Raw genomic sequence first — 19,731 nt, forward strand, 5'->3', positions numbered from 1 at the left:
CCTAAGAAACAAAAAACAGTTTGGAAAAACGGGGGAATAACTCGCTAATAGAGAGAGAGAGAGAGAGAGAGAGAGAGAGAGAGAGAGAGAGAGAGAGAGAGGGAGAGAATATGTGACGTCAGTAAGGGAGAAAGTTGCTGGAAATATAATTGTATTGATAGGACCTTATATATATATATATATATATATATATATATATATATATATATATATATATATATATATATATATATATATATATATATATGAGAGAGAGAGAGAGAGAGAGAGAGAGAGAGAGAGAGAGAGAGAGAGAGAGAGAGAGAGAGAGAGAGAGATGTGACGTCAGCGAGCAAAAAATTGAGGAAAATATACTTCTACTGATAGGCCTTTATATGTTTATATGTTTTCTTCTTTTTTCCCGGCGTTTATTATACATAAACTTTCTTTGGACGTCAGTTTCATTTAGGCTTAGGAATTAATTTTATCTTATAACTTAGGAAGTTCATGAAAGAGAACTTTTTCCCTTTGGGAAATAGAAATATATATACGGCGGTAAGGGGGGACGTGGCTGAGCTCTGTCCTGGCGGGAAATGCTCCCGCTACCCGTCCCCCCAGGCCCCCACGTTTTCCCGGGCATGCGTCAGTTCCAGCTCAGCTCCCGTGGTGGTCGGACGTCCCTAGCTCAAGTCGTCTTTCATCTAGTTTGCAACGTGATCATGGATTCCCTGCTAAGCGGCAATGTCAAGGTAAGTCTCATATCACTTTATTTTGCTTTTTTATTCATATATTTGTGTTTTATCCGATGAGAAAGAATTAGTGAAACATCGCAATGTTTTGTTTTGAAATCTGGCTGCGTAAGTCAATATAGATTTGTGTTGACGTTCTTGTGTAGTAGTGTGGTTTTTGGGAAGCTGCAGATTCTTTTCTTCTTTCTTGAATAGATTTGTCGAATCATGCTTTTGGTCTGTTCTAAATCCTTTTTATGTTCATTTCGTTTTGATATAGGAGTAGTTTCAATGTTATTTGATTAAGATTCGACCACAGGATGTATTTCGAATACAGTAAAAACTAAAACAAAATTAAAGTTTCCATTCCAAAGCGTGAGATTTTGTAGTGAATCCAGAATCATTACCAAGAGAGTGTTGCATACAAGCGTTTGTTTCTTACAGTTATGGCGATGTTCTTAAGCTTTGCTTATCGTATGGATGTTCAGTTTCATTTCTAAGACATTTTCCTTTAGCTCTGTAGGCCGATTGATTTTCCGGGAATACCTCTAACTCATCCTACTTTATGATTTCTTTACTTATCTATTAGTGTTTCGAAAAGTGAACTCTAGCCAAATTTGGCCTCGGAAGTCCAGATTTCGAGAAGTGTTTTGTTTTCGTTAATGGATTTTATCTTATTTCTGTGGAGGGACGACTTTTTTATCATGCGCAAATAGCTCGACTTGATTTTTCTTTTTTTTTAGGGGGGGGGCCTCTTATTCCTGTATCCAGTGCTGCGATGTTCCGGGCTAAAGTTCTATGTGCCTATAATTTGACTGGTAATAAATCGTAGGATAAGTTCATTTGCCTAAATAATGTCAGGTATGAAGTCCGTATGCAAATATTCGTAAGGGATGAGAATCGTTTGAAATAAGTAAGTTTGTACAGCCGTTCGTATGGGTTATAGTACTTACTTTTACCGGTTTATTTCTCGCCCTCCATCAGACACTAAAAGTCTGTTCAGGCGGGCCTTGGTGTGTGAAAATAATTTCTTATGTAAAGTATTCTCATTTATTTCTCTCCTGTCATTATGTCGTTTTTTTTCTTCTTCCTTTTTTATGTGAAGTCCAAGCGTTCGTCTTCATTAATTCCGAAATATTCTCCTTTTAACTTCCTTAACGAATCCTGACAAGTCTCTCAAGGGCACTCAGTCTTGAGGATACCGCTGACTTTTACATTTTCTCGACTGCACAATGTCAGACAATTTTCTTTCCTCATGTTAACGTTCACATTTATTTTGACTATCTCTCTAATATGGAGTGTAAATTGGGAGGTACGTGGTCCTAAGTTTGGAGAGGTAAAAGGTGATTTAAAAAAAAAACTTTCTTTTTTTTTTCCTTTTTTTTAAGAGATCAAAGATGTCATGAAATAGATGATAAAATATGATATTTTCTTATATCAACACATAAGAAACTCCTGATTAATATCACTTATTAAATTGAACTTGGTCATAGAAAACGAAATAACTGTTATCAAAGACTAGTATGTTTTTAATATCGATTCATATTAAGCATCTCCGAATGAACTTTTAAAACAATCGTTTGTATTTCTAGTAGTTACTAAGAAATAATGTGAAGTAACATTAAACACCTAACTATACAAATGAAGATAAATGATGAAGTAGATTAACATTTGATTAGATTCTGTACGTATATCATCAATGTCAAATAAGGTTGAAATATGCCTTGTGTAGTTCAATTCTAGTCTGTGGAAGGAGATTTAATTAAGGGAATATATATATATATATATATATATATATATATATATATATATATATATATATATATATATATATATATATATATATATCTGTAGACGAATTTTCGTATTTTTGTCTGACGAACATTTGCTTACAAGCAATTTCATACGTTTTTTTTATACGAACTTCTGTTCCGAGAAACCTTTGTCGTTTCGAATATTTTACATACATAAGCCTATTTTACACAGTGCGAACGTTTGCGCACGTACTTTTCCAAGCGAACAATTTTGTACGAATTATTTCCATACGTAGGCTATAGGCTACTTTGGTCCTAGATTCGGGAGTTAGATGGCATATCATTTATTTCCATTCATCATAGTCCCTCCCAGATTAAAACATTTCCAATTATTATTTCCTCTTCCTTGGCTGTAATTCGAAATAACTGTTATCAAAGACTAGTATGTTTTTAATATCGATTCATATTAAGCATCTCCGAATAAACTTTTAAAACAATCGTTTTTATTTCTAGTAGTTACTAAGAAATAATGTGAAGTAGCATTAAACACCTAGCTATATAAATGAAGTAGATTAACGCTTGATTAGATTCTGTACGTATATCATCAATGTCAAATAAGGTTGAAATATATCTTGTGTAGTTCAATTCTAGTCTGCAGAAGGAGATTTAATTAAGGGAATATATATATATATATATATATATATATATATATATATATATATATATATATATATATATATATATATATATATATATATATATATATATATATATATATACACACACATATATATATATATATATATATATATATATATATATATATATATATATATATATATATATATATATATATACACGAACTCTCGTATTTTTGTCTGACGAACGTTTGCTTACAAGCAATTTCATAGGTTTTTTTTTCTATACGAACTTCTGTTCCGAGAAACCTTTGTCGTTTCGAATATTTTACATACATAGGCATATTTTACGCAGTGCGAACGTTTGCGCACGTACTTTTGCAAACGAACAATTTTGTACGAATTATTTCCATACGTAGGCTATAGGCTACTTTGGTCCTAGATTCGGGAGTTAGATGGCATATCATTTATTTCCATTCATTACAGACCCTCCCAGAATAAAACATTTCCAATTATTATTTCCTCTTCCTTGGCTGTAATTAGTTTTTTTTTTTATCTGATTTTTTGACAGTAAAGAAAGAAATGTGTCAGGAATTTTGTCTATGCTCCTCACACGCTCCAGACTCAAACCATTGTTCTCTAGTCTTGGGTAACGCCATAGCCTCTACCATAATTTTCTACTGTCATGGGCTCTCTTGCTTAAGGGTACACTCGGGCACACAATTTTTTTCTTATTTCTTTTCCCTCATGTTTTTTATTTTTTTATAGATTATATAAGTAATATTTTATTTCAATGATGCTACTGTTCTTAAAATGTTTTATTTCAATGTTATTACTGTTCTTAAAATGTTTTATTTCAATGTTATTACTGGTCTTAAAATATTTTATTTCAATGTTGTTAATGCTCTTAAAATGTTTTATTTCAATGTTCTTACTGTTCTTTAAAAATATTTTTTTCAATTGTTCATTAGTTCTCTTGTAGTTTATCTATTTCCTGGTTTCCTTTCCTACTTTTCCTTTAGGATTGTAGCCTAGTTAGTTGCACTAATAACTGGGAGATTTAAGAAAGCAGTATGTGTCTGAACTCCATACGATGCTCGCTATAGTTTTTCATTATTTTTTATATTATTATTATTATTTGTGACGAATGATTGAGTTCTTTTTATTTTCGTTTCTCTTAACTTTTTTCATAAAAGTGAAGGGAGTAATTCGCTAATTAATCAGCTGCATTCTGTTTAATTGTTCATTAATGCTTTTCTTTTAGATGATTTAGCTTTTTTAGTTTTTAATTGTTGAAATATTGCCTATCAAAGTGCGGCTAAGTGTATTATTGTTATGATTATTATTATCATTATTACTAGCTAAGCTACAACCTTAGTTGGAAAAGCAAGATATATAAGCCTAAGGGCTCCAACAGGGAAAAGTAACCCAGTGAGGTGAGGAAATAAATAAACGATATGAGAAATAATGAGCAACGAAAATATTTTTTTTAAAAACAGTAACAAAAACATATTTCATATAGAAACTATAAAAATCAATAAATGAACGAGTCTGCTTTTGCATGGGATTATTCTATAGTTTTATTTTTCTATCTGTTTTTAAAAATTGTCAATATAGAAATTTGATTCTTTCTTTTTTCCTCCACAGGTGGCTGTCTCCGAATCCCCCTCAGAGTCGACGTCTGAAGACGAACTGTCGATCGTGTTCGAGTCTGTGCCCGTCAGAGGAGACGCTCAGTCAAGTCAATCCTCCAAAGGAAAATCGAGGAAGAGAAAAAGGTTGGTCTCGACTTTGAGGTTTGGTTCTACAGTCACTGTTTCTTGTGTACCAGAATATTAACTCTTAAAATCCAAGTGGATATATATTTTTATTTAGTCTAATATGAGATTCAATAACTTATTACTGATATCAAAAACTTTTCTATGGAAATGATTTGATTTTTATTACTGATATCAATTAGAAATTTTTATGGAGATTTGGTTTTTATCACTGATATCAAGAGGAAATTTATGTATGGAAATTTGATTTTTATTACTGATATCAAGGTCTTGTATATGGAAATTATTTCGTTTTTATTATTCATATCAAGAAGGACTTTTCTATTTAAATTGTTTTATTTTTATTAATAATATCAAGACGAAAATTTCTAAGGGAAAAATTTTACTTTTATTACTGATATCAAGAAGTATATTTTATGGAAATTATTTGATTTTTATTAATGACATCAAGCAGAAAATTTCTATGGAAATAGTTTAATTTTTATTAAAAATATAAAGAAAAAATTGTCTATATAAAGGATCTAATTTTCATAACTGTTAATTGAAGAAACTTTCCCGAATAGGAGTTATTGTACTAATCCTCTTTCCCTCCACAGAGATCCTACAGATTTCTCCACATGCTGCTTCTGCAACAAGACTATGTCCTGCATTGTGGAGTACATCACTCACACTGCAGGATGCAACAAGAAGCGAAAAGACTCAGAGGAAAAGTCAAGTGATTCTTCTGCCGAGAGCAAAGCATCAGGTAAACCAATTGTCATATTTTGTTCTTCAATTGATATCAAAATGTTATAAATGTTATTAACAACACAGACTCCGAAACTTAACTTGAACTTTTATTCCGTTTGTTAGTAATAGTATTATTAGTAGTACAATGTTCATTAACGGAAGGAGTTATTACAAGATCTGAAATGCATTATCAAACAATAATCTATAATATTCAGTAAGTAATAACAGTGACATAATGTACCTTGATATATCTGGAAAAGTTGATTTAAAAACACCTTTATAATCTGACAATATTTACGTGTGTGTATGTATGTATATATATATATATATATATATATATATATATATATATATATATATATATATATATATATGTGTGTGTGTGTATGCCCAAATATATATCCTTTGGATTGAGAAATATATATGACAACCGTACTCTTTGAACACCTTGTTTGAACTGCCAAAAGAAACTTCAGAACTCTCATGATGTGTGTACACATCACAACTCCTGAAATGCCACTTGAAAACTAACGAAATGGGTTCACCAACTAGACGGGTTTGTGTTTCTGCATTAACAATAACTGAACAGTAGGCTAACAATAATGACTGGACCCAACAATATTTTGAAATTCTAGTGATTTAATATCATTAGGTGTTACTAACAAAGACTAATTTTCTTTTCAGATTCTGATGAAGCGTCTGTTGTTGCTGTGTCTCCTGTCGAAACTTCAGAGGAAATTTTGAATGCAACGACGACATGTCCTGATGTTTCAGTGCCATCGCCGCCCATCTCAGAGACGTCAAGGCCTTCACCACCCGCTAGCGAAACCTCGTGGCCATGGCTCTCCCCTGCTGTATCCTCAGGCCCATCACCTTCGCCAACTGAGGCCTCAAGACCGTGGTTCTTCCCTGCAGTAGTCTCAGGGCCATCACCTGTGCCTACTGAAGTCTCAGGACCATCATCTTACCCTGCAGAAGTCTCAGGGCCGTGGCTCTCACCTGCTGTAGTCCCTGGACCATCATATTATCCTGATGGGGTATCGGAGCCAAAATACTTCTCCTCAGGAGTCCAATATCCCGCTACTGGAAATGGATGTTCCTTTGAAAGGTTTGTCTGGTTTCTTTCTTCATTTAATATTCGGTAGTAATTATTGATCAAATGACAATAAAACTAAAGAAAAGGAATACTTTTAGGTTTCTTATATACAGTTATATTTGTTTGAAATTCACAATGGGCCTTTTATTTTGCAGGGATCCAGTTGTATATTCCGGAGCAGGATACATCACACAGTCTAATCCTGTGTCTTGGGACTTTCCTACCCCTCCCCCGGAAGTCGAGGGTCCATGTAAGTTTGCTAAAGTTTGTTTTCAATTGTCTATGGGTTTTCGTATACATATTTCTGCTGTAATTTATATTAAAGCTGAGGTATTTTAATGCTTGAACGAACTCATGGGAGGCTTGCATTTTTAACGTGAATTTATTGTACTTCCATTTTAAATTGAACGATTCTGGTACAGTAGCTGTATAAAAGTGTTTTTGGTTAAGTTTGTTACTGAGATTTGGGTTTGTGGATAAATTCTGATTGTCATAGAACTTTTGCTTTAGACATGATAATGTTCAAGTAATTTCTTATGAATTTTATTTCAGTTACCGTTTAATATATGCAATTTCTTCTATTTCCTCAGGTAAGACCTCGAGACTCACTTTCCATAGCGGTTGTGTCACTGACAGTCTCTACAAAAATCCGTCCACTGCCATTGTCGTCATGGCAGACTGTGTAGCTGTCAGGCCTGCCAAGGGTTTGATGTCGGAGGTAATAAGCAAGTATCCCTACTCGGACGTGTACTCCTCCCGGAGGCAAATAGGCACTCTGAATAGGGCCTGGAGAGAAGACAGACCTAATCCGGGCACCTACAAGATCTCAAGACCATCGGCTGCCAACACAGGAGATCCAGCAGTCGTAGCAATATTTGGCCAGTTTTACATGGGTTCGGGTTTCGAGACCAACCAGTTTAGCCAGAAGATTGTGGAGACCATCAAAGCGAAGGCGGGTTACTGGTTGGACCCTTATACAGAGACCGTAGATCCCCAGCGCTGTGACCTGAACCTATTTACGGGCCTGCAGTGGGACATGCAGGAGAACAGGGTCCACTGGTTCAGGCAGGCCCTAGAGGAGTTGGCAGGCGTTCTCCGGAAGGAGGGTATCACTAGGGTCGTCATACCCTATGGCCTCGGGTGTGGTCCTGCAGGCGGGGACTGGCTGAAAGATTACCTGGTTGCCATTGAGGCATTCGAGGTCCAGGTTTCCTCGCAGGGGGTGGAGGTAGTCATCGTAACCAAGGTGGAGGACAAGAAGCCGGTTGCTTTCTGCCAGAGGGACAATTTCACCCAGAGCAAGCATCGTCCTCATCAGGGGCAGAGGCCCTATGCTCGGGGATCCACCTCGTAAATTTTGCATGAAATTTTCTGACTTTGTACCTCAATCACGACAACCGATCAAAGATATAGATGTGATAAAATTTTTATTGTGAATTAATTATTGTTTTAGATGTAATTAGATTTTTTTAGAATTTCAAAGTGATTCTTCGTCTTTTTATAATCATCATTTATTCTCCTACTTTGTAATTACATCCATGAATGTTTTTGGTTGTTCAAAATTCTTATGTTCTATTGGCATTATCTCTTGTTTAGTTTACTTGATTTTAATGTCTATTTATATTGTTATATTTTTAATGTCCATTGTATTAGATTGTTTGTTGTCTACGTGTGAATGATTGTATATTTCTCAGTGTTTTTAGATATTATGGGATACTATATTTTAGGTGCTGATCTAAGGCTATGATTTGGGAATCCTCTTTTGTATGATATAATGTTTTTTTATTATTGACATAAATGACAATTTTTATGCTTAAATAATCTCAAAAATTTTTACTTATAATTTCATTGTATATTATTTATGCCGTGTCTGATGGTAATGTGTGTATGTAAATGTCATCTTTTGCTTGTATCAATGTCCTGTTATTATTGATTTGAATGGCAATTTTTTTTATTATATATCTTTACAAAATTTACTTATAATTCCATTGTAGGTAATTTTTGCTGTAATTGGTGTTAATCTGTATATATAGATATCTTCTATTTGTGACAATGTTGGGTTATTGTTAGTTTAAATGGACATTTTTATGCTTATATAATATATATGGTTGACTTTTTATCCCTTTAGTCTAAGTTATTTATGTAATATTTGGTGCTCAATTTTTATATATGAATATCATTGTTTTAAAATTATATGTTTTTGTACATGAATTCCATAGTGAAATAAAACATGATTTGTTTAGAATTGGTATTTCTTTTTATCTTCGTCCTGGTCTTTCTCAGATTGTTTGTTTGAATTTAATTTTTATTATTTGAGTGTCTCGACATTCCAATAGAAAATAGCCAGTCACGAGGCTGAAAGTTCCTAAAGAACAGAGCCGTTACAAGGATGAAAATTCGTAAAGAATAGAGCTAGCCACAAGGCTGGAAGTTCCTAAAGAATAGAGGCAGCCACAAGACTGAAAATATCTAACTATACTAGTAACGCTTGGAAGACAAAATTAATAGCGGAGGATTACGAATGTTTTAGGTAACAAATCTTATACTCCCAACTCCACTGACCAATTTCGTGTTCTATTTAAATAAATAGTCTTGATTGCAAGTGACTATTCCTATTAAAACAATTCATCATGCTACAACCAATCTTACTAGCCCAGTCTCAGAACTGCTGGCTTACAGTCCCCTGCCGCAGGGCTTCGGCCCTTTGGGTCTCTTATAGGGGTGCCCCCTTCAAATATGACCTTGCCCCATGCTCCCCCCCCCCCTCCTTCTGAGACACCCATGGCTACGCCACTGTTAGAGCCAGTCACAAGACAGAAAATATCTAGAGAATAGAGCCAGTCACAAGATTTAAAATATCCAAAGAATAGAGCCAGTCACAAGATTGAAAATATCTAAAGAATAGAGCCAGTCACAAAATTGAAAATATCTAAAGAATAGAGCCAGTCACAAGATTGAAAATATCTAAAGAATAGAGCCAGTCACAAGATTGAAAATATCTAAAGAGTAGAGCCAGTCACAAGATTGAAAATATCTAAAGAATAGAGCCAGTCACAAGATTGAAAATATCTAAAGAATAGAGCCAGTCACAAAATTGAAAATATCTAAAGAATAAAGCCAGTCACAAGATTGAAAATATCTAAAGAATAGAGCCAGTCACCAGATTGAAAATATCTAAAGAATAGAGCCAGTCACAAGGCTGAAAATATCTAAAGAATAGAGCCAATCACAAGGCTGAAAGTATCTAAAGAATAGAGCCAGTCACAAGGCTGAAAATATCTAAAGAATAGAGCCAATCACAAGGCTGAAAGTATCTAAAGAATAGAGCCAATCACAAGACAGAAAATATCTAAAGAATAGATCCAAACACAAGGCTGAAAATATCTAAAGAATAGATCCAAACACAAGGCTGAAAATATCTAAAGAATAGAGCCAATCACAAGGCAAAAAATATCTAAAGAATAGAGCCAGTCACAAGATTGAAATTATCTAAAGAATAGAGTCACAAGACTGAAAGTTCTACAAGAAAGTAGAGTATTTATTGCCAGGCTTTTAGTCATTCTTGATATTCACAAAATACGTTTTTCCTCACCCTGTAACTGAAAAAAAAGCTACAGTGTGAAAATTTGAAAATTGTGATATTCTTAAACGTTTTTAAACAATTTCAAATGGTTTGATATATGATACATTAATATCTAGTGAAACTGGAATTGTATATAAGAAATTGACGAGTGTTGGATAGTTCGACTTTTTTCTCTATAGGACTACTGGGTCGATTCAGATGTGAGCACTATTTCATTGTCCATTGGTTTACTATTGGGATACTGATTATGAGTTACTGCGCATGCGTTGACTGCATTCGCTTTTGCCAGCTGTTCTGGTTTTATTGTGACGCAATCATTACCTGACTTTTTTAACTAATTAAAAGCTTCCAAATACTCATACACAATTTCCCAGATATTGTTTTACATCAACCATTTTTTCCAGCCTCCCCTTCAGTCCCAGCATGACTACCATCATAAGAAGACATCTCCAAAAGGGAGGTAAAATCTTTTGAAATTTAGTGTAATTTCATGTATTTCGGCAATTGATTATGATGAAAAAAACTCTCAGTTCAGTATATAGCTACTGTTGGTCATATGAAAGTAATAAGTATCCTGGAAATGATAACCCACGGGGTTGGGGTGCACAGCACATCCGTGCTCCAGCTGCCAGAACAGAAGACCAGTTAGGTTAGTTTATTTTTGCTAGCAAAGCGACCCACGACGGAGCGAAAACCAGTTGAGGGATGTGACAGTTTGATACTTTGATTTCCTGTCACTTACATATCCCATATGTTTTCCAACTGGTTATCTTGTGTTTATTATGTATTACTGGCCATCATTATTACTGCAAATTACCCGTTTTAATGTTTTTTTCCACACCCGAAACCCTGGTTTCCCACTGAGATTCCCCATAGGCTATACTTGTTTTCAAATTGGTTTTCCTGAGTATTCATGGTCAGAAATTGAAAAAAAAAAAAAAAAAAAAAACATAAGATAGCGAGTATGAAAAATAAATTGTTCTTTTATTTAGCTAGGAATCAAAGATACTTGTCGCCATAATACTTGACTAACATTACTTTGAAATCGGGTTATCTGGCCCAACTACCCATAAAAAAGCTTCGGTGAGCTGCAAGACCCAAGGTATTAGTTTGCTATGTACAGATGGAAGTAAAATTTTCTGACACCTCATTCCTAGGAAATGCACCTTGTCATCCCCTTACTGCGTGGCGAGTAACCAAGCAGATGTTGTAGGGGGAGATGTCAGAGGTAATGTGTGAGGCTACACACAAGAACTCACCGTGCAGTTATGGTGTGACAGGGTGCACTTCCTCAGGGGTAGGTGTGCTAGGAATTTCTGTATCCCACTGTACATTCTTGATGTATTTGAAAGAACATAGAGAAGTCTGTGTTTATTGTCAAACCCATGCTACCATAGCCATAAAAAAACAAGTGTCATTAGCCTTAATGTCAAGTAATAAGGATGGGGGTTTTGGGAAGCTTATATGTCTACCTGTCTGAGTCATCAGCAGCCATTGTCTGTCCTTCCCTCGTCCTAGCATGGTTTAGGTGCTGATCAATTGTATGTATAGTCAGTCTCTAGGTCTTAGAGACTGACCACATTATTATATACTTAAAGAAATATCCGTTGATTGAGAGAGAGAGAGAGAGAGAGAGAGAGAGAGAGAGAGAGAGAGAGAGAGAGAGAGAGAGAGAGAGAGAGAGAGAGAGATATTATTCGCCATGAAACGAAGGGAATGTACTTCAACGTATATATATATATATATATATATATATATATATATATATATATATATATATATACATTTATGTATAACCTTTAAACTTTGAATACGTAGTTATACCCCTTCTTCAGAATAGTTTTTATTTTTTTTTAATTAAAAATGATAATATTCCTCACTTCTAGTCCAAAGGCCCAAAATTATCTTGTATTTGGGTAAACTGTCTTACTGTATGATATAGATAAACTGCAACTCCTGAATACACTCATGTTTTGACATGGAAGCAAGAATTTATATTCGAAACATCAAGATCACAAACATAGAAAAAGATTATAAAAAGTTTCGTATGAGGTTCAGCCATTAGTAAATCAACGAAAAGGAATAAGAACTCATACAAAGTTATCATTATTATTATTATTATTATTATTATTATTATTATTATTATTATTATTATTGTTATTATTATTATTATTGTTATTATTATTATTATTATTATTATTATTATTATTTCGATCCAAGCTACAACCCTAATTTGAAAAGCAAACTGCTACAAGCCTTAAGACTCCAGTGAGGAAAGCAGCCCAATACGAAAGGGAATAAGAACTCATACGAAGTTATTATTATTACTATCATCATCATCCAAGCTACAACCCTAATTTGCAAAGAAAAGTGCTACAAGCCTAAAGACTCCAGTGAGGAAAGCAGCATGGTACTGAACTCATTCGAGATAATAGTATCTTTTACGACATAGTGAACTAACTGAAAGAGCTGACCGAGGCATCAGCTGAACTTTATATAGCATCGACGTAGTCATGGAGCACCAAGACTCTTGAAACAGATAATGCACTGGATTTAAAACAGCATTTGCTAAACGCTCAGTAAATATCTCTTGACTAGTGTACGCGACCCGTCATAAATGGCGGTTAAATAGATATGCACACACATGCACCCAACTCTCACCAGGGTATGACTACTCCCTCTCCCTTCTCCCAAGGGATGGGGAGAGCTTAGCGTGACCGGAAATATGTTCAAATGACACAGCCTTAAAATTAAAAGAATTTCGGTATATGAATATTTAATTGAATAATTTTATGGCATACGTGAAAGGAAATTAATACCTGTACAATTAGATGCTTCTTTAAGGATGACTAACTTCCCATTAGTCAACTCAATCCACCTACACTCAATTTTTTTTTTAATGAGGCGCATTTGCACCGACTCGCAGCGGTTCCCTTTTTCCTCGGAAAAAGTTTCCTGCTACCTGATTGGTTAGAATTATCTTATCCAACCAATCAGCGATCAGGAAACGTTTCCGAGCTAAAAGGGCACCCCAGCAAGTTGGTGCAAAGCTGCCTCTCTAAAAAGAATTGACTATAGGTGAGAACATTCACTTCCAGAATTTATTTGGATATTGGGATTTAAACCACAAGGTCAGGTGCAAGGGCTAGGGAGGCCAATCGTCATCGAGATGTAACTTGGGCGAAACCCAGAGTTGAATTATAAACTAAAAGTTAAGAAGTTGATCAGCAAGAAAGGAAGCGAGGACGGAGGCGATGTAGAAGGTAAAAAAGTAGATGCAGCCAGCGACGAGGAGACGATGTTAAGGCCGTTGTATGAATCAGGATTAATAGAGGTATGAACTAGAGGGGCACATAGTAGAGCGCAGACCTCCGCCGCGGCAGCTTATTTCTGGACCTTGGCCTAGACCTTTTACCTTAACATGTATCAATTTGCGTGGATTTTCACACACTCAAATATGAACCAAATTTGAAGTCTCTGTGACAACGATGTCCAAACTTATTTCTAATTACGTGAATTGGATATTTTGCTTGACCGTGACCTTGACCTTCAAAAATTTAGTAATTTCTAGCTTTTTACATGACAGTTAATCCCTGCATGGTTCATGACTCTACGATGAAAATTGCGACCAGGAAGCTGTTCATAAACAGACAAACAAACACACAAACAGAGGCAAAAACATAACCTCATTCCAACTTCGTTAGCGGAGGTAATAAAACTAATTCAGCGGCGACTTTGTCCTGCTGAGTATCCTAAAAAATTGTTTCGTGTGAAATAACAGACAGAAACGAAAATATTAAGAGTTTCAACAAGAAACTGACGACTTTCTTGGCTTCAAAGTGGTTCGATAATGTGAATTTCGTCAAATAACGGCGGACTATCATGTGTGCTGGTCTAAATACCTAAGAATATATACGACAAATAGGTCTTGTAGGTCCTGCAGTGCGTAGGATTTCCCTGTGAGATAGGGCCGACACGGTAACGTCCCTGACTGGTGAACGCCAGACTGAGGTTCGAGTCCGGCCCAAACTCGTTAGTTCCTTTGGTTGCTGTAACCTCACCATCCTTGTGAGCTAAGGACGGGGGCTTTGGGGGAGCCTATAGGTCTATCTGCTGAGTCATCAGCATCCTAATCATATGTATTTATGGTCACTCTCTAGAGCATTGTCCTGCTTGATAGAGCAATGTCACTGTCCCTTGCCGCTGCCATTCATGAACGGCCTTTAAACCTTTAATGTAAAGTTAAGAAATGAATTAATTCAACTAATGTATTCACAAATCTGCATTTGGAGAGTGTCTGACAATACTTCCAGGAAGACGGAAATGAACTTCGTACGCTACTGAATGCAGAATGATTACCAATAGGCTCTCCCTCTTTTTGGAGGGTCATCTTTTTTTTGTCAACTATTAAAGACTAGGCCTATTTATCTCTGGTATTCAACTTTTACAGTGATATACCAACTAGAGGCTTTGTGACGTCGATGCTCCTCACTTGCTGAACTTCATTTACTTCTAGAACTCTTTCGAATCCTTTGACATAAACAATAAGAGAAATCATTGGATAGTTATAATCGTTATGTTAAAGTTATACGAATCTATAACAGTTCTATAGATCTATGTTGTAAAACTGGACATTTCAGTGTAAAAAGAAGGCTTCTTTTAAAAATCACGACATAATTTTTCTTAAATATTCTTACTTTGTATTATGATGGACATTAAGGTTTTTACTTCTCATTCGAGAAATATTTAAAAGGACGTCAAGGTGATTACCCACTTTGCCTTATACTTCCCTTTATCGTAAGGAATGTAAGAGATAAGAAGCATCAGAACACACGAAAACGGTTCTGGGTTATTTGCAATAATTGCAGTAATTAAAGCGAAAGAGGTAATTAGCTGTAGCATGTATGTTGTAACAATAGTTAGACCTTTATTCTTCTAAACTATTTTAGTTTCTTGCTAGTTGATTTCGTGTGCGGGTTAGTTCTCTTTATAGCGGGATGTTGGGTGGAAGTGTTTCGTGTTCGTGACGTGCCATCTTGGATTTATTCTTTTCACAAGCAAATTCATCAGTGGTTTTCTTGCAATGACTTTTTTTATGGAATATCCTCTCCGCTGAGAAGTGCCTCACGCGACTGAAGTTCATTCCACTTCCGGTTCAGAAGTTCACCTCAGAGAACTTCTATCTTGACAGAAGGGAAATGGATCCTTCATCATCGCTGGAATTGGGGATCCTTTTACTAAACAGTAAGTGGATCTTGAGCATATTTTGAACATTAATTTTTTTTCCATTAATATCTATTTTGCAGTATTGGAATTTTGATGAAAACTTCTGTCGTAGAATAAAGTCCTGTGTTTTTCAACATACACCAATTTTGTATCTAACTGAATTTTAGTTGATATGATGAATTGATTTCTAGCGAAACTGGAATTCGTTATGAAAATTAATAATTAATAGGTTCTGCCTACTTTGACATTTATATATAAGGTGGGATGGGACGTAATATCTTGGGTATCGATTGATTAGAATATGGACACATAACACTATTTTGGAGTCCATTGTTTACCTACTGGTGACTGATAGTGAGTTAGTGCGCATGCGTTGGTTTCAGTCGTTTTGGAGAGAGTTGTGTGTTTTTGCTATGGCGTATCATCAGCTGTTTAATTTTTAACCAGTTGAGAGCTTCCAAATATTTATGCACATATTCAAGGATATCGTTCTTCACTAGGCATTTTTTCACCCTCCCCTTCAGTTCCGGCATAAATAGGCTACCGTCAGTAGAAGACTTCCAAAAGGTTAGTACAATCTATTTCGAAAATTAATGTAATTCCATATATTTTGGTAATTGATTTTATTTAAAAACACACTCCGTTTAGTAAATAGCATAGTTTCTCATCTGAAAATAAAGATGATCTCTGAAATAATGACCCACGGGATTGGCGTTCGCAGTTCATCCGTGTACAGGGAAGCAGTGAGATACTGTTTATTTATTAAGCTATAATTAAATCACTGTTAAAAATTTGGGTACTTAACTGTTATTGCCCCACCACTAATTTCCGATATAACCCCAATACTATTTTTAGGTTAAGTTAGGTTAGGTTGGGTATTATTTAATCTGTAGGTGGATAAAATTCAAACCTAACCTAAAAATTAGTAATGGGGTTATATCGGAAATTAGTGGTGGGGCAATAACAGGAGGGTACCAAAATTTGCATTGAAAAACGGTTTGTCTGGCAACACTTATTCCAGGATTTTTACAGTTTTAAGAACTGATATATTGACGTTAGAGAGTGATATTACAGTCACCAAAACGTAGAAGATAATAGCAAAGGTAAAATTTCGGTCGCCTTTATTTTATTGAAATACGGTTGAGAACTGTATATTTTTAAGGAGAATTTCTTATTAGAATTACGGTTTTTTCTAACAGTATAGAGGGGCGAAATGTAAATCATACATACTTATACTTAAATTTCCACCCGTTTATATGAACCTTATATTTTTCCGTAATCTTTGTTTTTTTTTTTTTTTTTTTTTTTTTTTTTTCTTTTTGTGCATTTCTGACCATTAATATCAATATCACTGCGAATCCCTTTTAGTTTTCCCCACCCAAAACCCCTGTTACACACAGTGATCCCCCATGATTGTTTCCATAAGGGGGAGGAGGTAGGTAAACACTCATGAACGGGTTGTTTGTCCCAATATTCCTGTTCAGAAATGGATAAAACACAAGATGGTGCTTAGGAAAATATAAAGTTTGTGTATTTGGTTAGATATTAGTCTCGTATATTTACCCTGACTTTTTTCCTTCACATTCAAGAACAAAGTTTATGATTTTATTTATTTTTTTTTTTTTTGTATCTTATATGGTTGGTAAACACCACCTCATACAAAACTTTTCTGAAAAGTTTTAAAGCAACTTTAAAACTATTTCAAATGATTAGGAATTAGACGCAAGGCTCATTTCATAGTATTATTTGTTTCATTTTTAAAAAACTGTTATTAGGATTTGCCTTATCATTCTTTAATCTATATTGCTATTTATCACTTATCGGTCAGTTTCCTTTCCTTACAAGGTTAGTTCCCTTAGTGGATCGACTTGTGAAATTAATTTCTTATAATTATAATATTGATAATTCTGGCATATTCTTAGCGGTCGTTATTCCTTCAGTTAATTTATTTGCTAATTATAGCTTACATATATTTAAGATCTTTTTTAATGGCCATACTATTTCAGAAAATTTCTAAGTCTTCATATCTTTGAAGTTTTCGAGTCTACCTGTCGAACAATCTGAGCGTCGCATATTCAAAGGTCATTTATTCCCGTGTGTTTCCACACACTTTGTTTTCTCTTGGAGACCATTTTTTTTACAAGTCGCATGGCAAATACTTTCACTTAAAGATTTAACATTTATCATTTGTGTGTAAACTCTTTCTATATTACGTTCACACATACATTAACTTGTTATAACTCAGATTTACCTGCAATATTTAAACCCTAATATGTTTTAAAATTTGTGGTATCATCCACATAATTTATGAAGGAGTAAAATTTTGTACCATCTTTTAAACTTCTCCTCATGTCTGTGTAGTCCTTTTGATAGAAATATAGTATAGATACAAAATAAAATTGGGGCAAGCACACTTCCCTTGGGTAACCGCCTGCTTAATGGTTCAGGTGATGAGTACAAGTTTCAAACTCGTACAGAGAAGCTTCTCTCAAACAAGTAAAATTTTAGATACTCAAAAGCTTTATCTTCAATGCCAATGGACCGTCAATCTGTAACAAGAGCAGTCAGATTTCAGATCTCCGCCAAAGGTTATTGGAGTCTTCCATGACATATGATCTATCTGTGGTGAAATTTCGTCAAAATCCTTTGAAGTTTTTACGCAGTCCTGTCCACAGACAAATAAATAAATAGATAGACTCGGAAACATAATCTCCTTGGCGGAGGTAATTAGCAGTTCATACACAACTATTAAAAGTAGCACCAAAATAGAGTATTATCAATATACCAGTATGTCATCCATCATTTCCATCAGATCATATCCAAGAGAACATATAACTCTCCGCAGAATCTAATTTTCCGTTGGCTGATGAGTAGTCTGGCGCAATTTTTTGAAAGACAATTAATCGAAAGAAAATTGTTCGAAAAGGTTTCATCGAAAACAATTGTTCGAATTCACAGGTGATTGAATTAGAAAATATTCCAATAAGCATTTTTTCGAAAATAATAATGTTCGAATCCATAACATACTTTATCTGACCTTAAAGGAGAATAGGATTGATGTTAACGAAATTTCTAAATTCATTAAAGTCTTAGTTACGTATCTTTGCATGCTTATGTCAAATATAAAAATATTTTGAAAGCAATTTAAAACTGATAATACTAATAAAAAGGAAATCAGACATTTTATCACATCCTCAGAGTAGGGTTCCCCTGCTGTTCGTGACTTGAAAAACAGCCCATAGTGAGTAATAGGAATGTGATACCTGGTGTTCCTCAAGGTAATGTTCTTGGCTCATTACTTCTCCTATCATATATACATATGGGGTTTGGCCTGGAAAATAAGGCGGTTGCATATGCAGATGATGCCACTCTTTGCATCAGTTTCCTCTCCTGAATGTAGAACTGGGGTTGCTGTATCCCTTAATAGAGATCTAATCAGAGTGCAAATTATGTGGCATGAAGTTAAACCCTAACAAAACTCAAGTATGATTGTAAGTATATCGAGGACAGTGGCTCCACAACATCCGGGGTCTCAGCATCGATAATGTTTCTTCAACTCTTTTATTTTTTATTCTTCACAGCAAATTTACTTTTTGAGAAATACGTTTGGTCGGTTGCTTCAATTGCACACACAAAATTGGCTTACTGATAAAGACTTAAAATTTTCGGTTATCAACCTATTCTGAAGTATTTTAATATTTTCATTTTGCCATGTTTCAAGTATTGTTCTCCTATCTGGTCTTCCGCGGTTGAATCTCATCTTAATTTGTTAGACAAGAACTTGCGGTCTATGAAATTTATTCCTGGTCTAGATATTAACATCTGGTACCGTCGTTCCATAAGACTTCTCATAACTTTGACCATCCTTTGTATTCAGATCTTCAAAGACTACCATCCAGTAAATTGTTGTCTACTACGCATACATTTAATTCTAATAGTTATGCCCTATTCTAACTATTACAAAGTAGTAGAATGATCTCCCTGACCAGGCAGTTCAATCAGTAGAACTTTAAAAGTTCAAACTTGCAGAATTTTTTTTTCTGTGTTGAATAGGCTAAGATAAGTATCCTTTTTATAGTTTATATATGAAATATTCTTTAGTAAATTACAGCCCCGTGACCGGCTCTACTCTTTGGGAACTTTCAGCTCGTGAACAGCTCTACTCTTTAGGAACTTTCAGCTTATGACTGGCTCTATTCTTTAGGAACTCAAAGCCTCAT

The 19,731-nt window shown here is 34.8% G+C and overlaps 2 protein-coding genes across 2 annotated transcripts in view; both read left to right on the plus strand.

Moving 5' to 3' along the window:
* The first annotated feature begins 636 nt into the window (after positions 1-636).
* Positions 637-8,914, plus strand: LOC137640682 (mucin-17-like). The gene is made up of 6 exons (XM_068373177.1): positions 637-728; positions 4,747-4,877; positions 5,474-5,622; positions 6,291-6,714; positions 6,858-6,952; positions 7,293-8,914. The coding sequence occupies exons 1-6, from the start codon at positions 699-701 to the stop codon at positions 8,054-8,056; spliced, it is 1,593 nt and encodes a 530-aa protein (XP_068229278.1). The 5' UTR covers positions 637-698; the 3' UTR covers positions 8,057-8,914.
* Positions 8,915-15,289: 6,375 nt separating this feature from the next.
* Positions 15,290-19,731, plus strand: part of Ate1 (arginyltransferase 1) — a 114,780-nt gene continuing 110,338 nt past the window's right edge. Inside the window, exon 1 of the mRNA XM_068374391.1 lies at positions 15,290-15,529. Within this exon, the coding sequence (XP_068230492.1) occupies positions 15,484-15,529 (46 nt within the window). The 5' untranslated portion in view covers positions 15,290-15,483. The remainder of the gene's footprint in view (positions 15,530-19,731) is intronic.

This window comes from Palaemon carinicauda, chromosome 5 (assembly GCF_036898095.1).
Source record: "Palaemon carinicauda isolate YSFRI2023 chromosome 5, ASM3689809v2, whole genome shotgun sequence".
Lineage (NCBI taxonomy): Eukaryota > Metazoa > Arthropoda > Malacostraca > Decapoda > Palaemonidae > Palaemon > Palaemon carinicauda.

Coding starts and splice junctions, on each gene's coding strand:
- LOC137640682 (XM_068373177.1), top strand. CDS start 699: ATGGATTCCCTGCTAAGCGGCAATGTCAAG. Junction 5,623..6,290: donor TGCCGAGAGCAAAGCATCAG/GTAAACCAATTG, acceptor TTTTCTTTTCAG/ATTCTGATGAAGCGTCTGTT. Junction 6,953..7,292: donor CCCGGAAGTCGAGGGTCCAT/GTAAGTTTGCTA, acceptor CTATTTCCTCAG/GTAAGACCTCGAGACTCACT.